Consider the following 3668-nt stretch of genomic DNA (forward strand, 5'->3'; position numbering starts at 1 on the left):
TTTTTTAGTTCATTTTATGATGCCTATCCCGCATCCTCGTTGTCGACTCGACGGAGGACACCTGCTTGATCAGAGGGGCCCTGTCCGGGACTGGGCTCCGCCCGGCTGGTATTGGGAGGTGCTACCTTCCGGGGGGCGTAGGTTGGTGAGGAGCCAGCCCATCGTTGACCCGATCCTTGTTTGATGGCGGTCGCGTGGGCCAGTGAGGAGCCAGCCCATCCTTGACCCGATCCTTGTTTGATGGCGGTCGCGTGGGCCAGTGAGGGTGCCGAGGCTTCCGGACACCGCGGAGGTGGTACCTCACCGTGTTAGTGATTATATATATTCTATTCTCGTAAAGTGCGACCAGCAGCCACGGGGAACGCATCTATGCGGATACTATGTTTGCGAGACCATTCACACGTTTACCTCTGAGCTCAAGGATCACAGATTCGACGTAAGCAATGAACATTCACACCTCTATTTTTACCCGTCATTCTTTGTTATCAAGATTGATATTCATATTCATCTCCTCTTCTTATATAGCACACGGCCATGAGGACGAAGGTCCTACCAGAGCAACGCGCGATTGCTGTTGCTGAGGAGCTTGCGGGATTTCTGAGGACGGAAGCTATAGATGACAAAGGACGATTTAGTGTAACTAGGGGCCATTACTGATGTTCGTCCATGTAATCGAATAGACGGGCTCTAGTCCCGATAATTCAGATCTTCATATAATTGTATATATATATGCTCGCTTGTAAGATAAGTTAATCTTATATATATATATGCATAATTATTTCAATTTAAATTATGTGAAAACTAATTCCCGAACACCAAACGAGGCATCACGTTAATCTCCCGAACACCTAAACCCTAAAACCCTAAAATAATTTCATTCAAAAAAAACCCCCAAAAACCAGCAAAATCTGAAAATCTTTAGTCCCGGTCCGTGTAACGAACCGGGACTAAAGGGCCTGCCCCTGGGGCGCTACGGGGCGCCCACGTGGAGCACCTTTAGTCCCGGATTGTAACAGGGCCGGGACTAAAGATTAGGCCTTTAGTCCCGCCCCTTTAGTCCCGGTTGGTGAACCGGGACTAAAGCCCTTATGTGCCGGGGCTAAAGGCCCGTCCCCACTAGTGTCCACTGACAGCTTATCGCCAAAAATTCTAAAATAAATCCAAAATTATTAGCTACTGTGCTGCTGTCTCCGTCCGGGTTTATTAGAGCAACTCTAGCAGACCCCGCATCCCGCCCCGACCCGGGAAATAACCGCCAAAATGCGGGTCGGGGCGGGAAAACCTGCACGATTAGAACCCGCATCCCGCCCCGGCCTGCAAATATTTTTGCGCGGCACAGCAAAATCTCGGACCCAACCCGCGTATTCGTGGGTTTCCACCTCGCCGCTGCAGTGCCCCGCACATGAGCGAAAGCGGTTCGTGGGGGGACATTTGAACCCGCTCTTTCCTCCATCAAAGCATGTTCCGTGAATATACTATTTTACGGATCCGTTATGCGGGATCTGCATCCACGTCCGTGCGCGGCGGCCCGCATAGACGTTTTTAGACGAACTGCAAACACGTTTTGCGGGCCGGACAAATATAGGGTCTGCTAGAGTTGCTCTTAGGCCCTGCGCCTGCTTGGCTCGGTCCTTCGTTGGTTCGTACGGACCCAAACACGTCCTTTAATTCTCTTTCCAGAGCGAAATTAAACGTCCATCGCGACTTATACTCCCTGTGTAAATTAATATAAAATCATTTAGATCACTTTTTTATTGTTTCACCGAGGAAAGGGAGTAATAAATAAACTGGTGAAAGGTGGTTTGGCGATTTCACGGCGAGAGAGCCATGCATGCACACGTATCCAATCCAAAGATGTACGGTATATATATAGTTGCTTTGACTTTGGATCCATTGTGATCTCTAGTGGTGTACTATACATATAGGACGTACGGATTAGCATTGACGAGTTGTTTATTTACCGGTACTAGTGCACAAAGCAAGGAATCTAAGTAGGTACATCAATCACAATCAGGCTCGCTCGCACGAACAGAAGCGCAAGCGGGCTAGTTCTGATGATGACCCACGGGATCGATGTCTCTTTCTCTAAAACGGAATCATCACCGGCACACACACACACCCGCGCTCATAAACATCTGCTCCCTCTATAAACTAATATAAAAGTATTTAGATCACTACACTAAAATAGTTAGTGATCTAAAAGCTCTTATATTAGTTAACTAATATAAAAGCGTTTATAGATCACTAGACTAAAATAGTTATAGTAATGTAAAAGCTTTCATATTAGTTTAGTTTATGGAGGGCGTAGTGGTTAGTAGGCAGCTAAACTGGCTAGGCATATGCTTGCACACCCTCTGCACCGCCGGCCTGGCCATGAGGCTCTCCCACCAGGCCTTCACCTTGGGGTAGTCATCAAACACCGACGCGTGCCGGGTGGTCATGAAGTAGAAGGTGAATGGGATGTGGTTGAGATCGGCGAAGCTGATGGAGTCCCCGGCCAAGTACCTGCTCTTCTCCAGCCGGGCCTCGTAGATCCCCAGCACACCCTTGAGCCTCTCCAGGCTCTTGTCGACCACCTTCTGGTTCGTCGCCGCGCCACCCATGATGAAGGGATTGATGATGCACTCGAACACCACGGGCGAGATGGCCGGGTAGTACTGCTGGTCCTCCACCTCCGTCCACATGTCCACCATTGCTGATTCTTCGATTCCGCTGTTTTCTCCGAGGAGGTCCAGCCCGGCTGTCCCGTACTTGCGGATGATGTACTTGCCGATGGCGCGCGACTCTGTGTATTTTTATTGTATGTAATTAAAACTCACTCACTCATGAACAAAAAGTAGGAAACTAAACATGATGGATGGATGGAGGGCTGCTCACCGAACAGGACGAGATCGCCATCTTGGAACCCAGGCATCTGCCCGAACGGCTGCAAGAGGAAAACACGTAGCATCTCTGTCACAAACAAATCATGCATCACCTGATATGATAATTAAGGTGACCGACGAATTGCCGTCTGCTGCTTATATTACTTACGTTTAGCTGGAGGTGTTGGGGCCTCTTGTGCTCGCCGGCGACGAAGTCCACGGGCACGAGCTCGTACTCGGCGCCGACCTCCTCCAGGAAGAGCATCACCCGTGCCACGTTTGTCAACATCGGGTGCCCGAACACCTTCACCGGAGACATGTTTGTCCCTGAACGTACGTGATGGATATATGATCTACAACTATACGTACAAGACTCTGCTGCTCTGTACAAGTGAACGTGTGTGTGTGAGGATGCCTTGGATGTTGATCTCCATTTATACACAGAGCAAGGAGAGTCTACGTCGACTTTTTTTGGTGCTACCTCCCTCAAGTAGCATTTTTCCTGAGAGTCACGTGAGGTAGGCTGCTATGAAATCTAGGCATTTTTCCTGAGAGTCACATGCAGTAGCTAGGCTGCGAAGACTAGCACTCACAGGTATGCATGGCACGATCGACCAGAGCCGTGGAAAGTCTCTCTTGCTATTAAGCCCACAAGCATCAAACAGGAAAATTTAGAGCCATGGAAAGTGATGTGTCGCCTACCAACCGCTAGCGACGTAATAATAGCATGCATGCAAAAGCTGATTTTTATACAACATGCAATGCAAGGCGTTGGCAACGGCAAGTTGGAAAATAATTGATCGC

At 49.1% G+C, this 3668-nt stretch overlaps 1 protein-coding gene across 2 annotated transcripts; it reads right to left on the bottom strand.

Moving 5' to 3' along the window:
• Nucleotides 1–1935: 1935 nt before the first annotated feature.
• Nucleotides 1936–3281, bottom strand: LOC123445746 (glutathione S-transferase 1-like). Of its 2 annotated transcripts, none has more exons than XM_045122779.1 (3): nucleotides 3034–3281; nucleotides 2878–2926; nucleotides 1936–2785 (listed from the first exon to the last, which is right to left on the bottom strand). In XM_045122779.1, exons 1-3 carry the CDS (start codon nucleotides 3181–3183, stop codon nucleotides 2289–2291), a joined length of 696 nt encoding a protein of 231 aa, XP_044978714.1. In that variant the 5' UTR covers nucleotides 3184–3281; the 3' UTR covers nucleotides 1936–2288. The 2 variants fall into 2 exon arrangements, with proteins under 2 accessions (XP_044978714.1, XP_044978715.1); XM_045122780.1 differs by having other exon boundaries at nucleotides 2878–2952; nucleotides 3034–3231.
• Nucleotides 3282–3668: the final 387 nt, after the last annotated feature.

The sequence above is a fragment of the Hordeum vulgare genome, chromosome 3H (genome assembly GCF_904849725.1).
Source record: "Hordeum vulgare subsp. vulgare chromosome 3H, MorexV3_pseudomolecules_assembly, whole genome shotgun sequence".
NCBI lineage: Eukaryota > Viridiplantae > Streptophyta > Magnoliopsida > Poales > Poaceae > Hordeum > Hordeum vulgare.

What these genes read in the sequence shown, in the direction of transcription:
- LOC123445746 (XM_045122779.1), bottom strand. Translation starts at nt 3,183, where the DNA reads ATGTCTCCGGTGAAGGTGTTCGGGCACCCGATGTTGACAAACGTGGCA. An exon ending in CCCAACACCTCCAGCTAAAC is followed by an intron (nt 2,927 to 3,033) that starts GTAAGTAATATA and finishes TTCCTCTTGCAG; the next exon opens with CCGTTCGGGCAGATGCCTGG. An exon ending in TGGCGATCTCGTCCTGTTCG is followed by an intron (nt 2,786 to 2,877) that starts GTGAGCAGCCCT and finishes AAAAATACACAG; the next exon opens with AGTCGCGCGCCATCGGCAAG.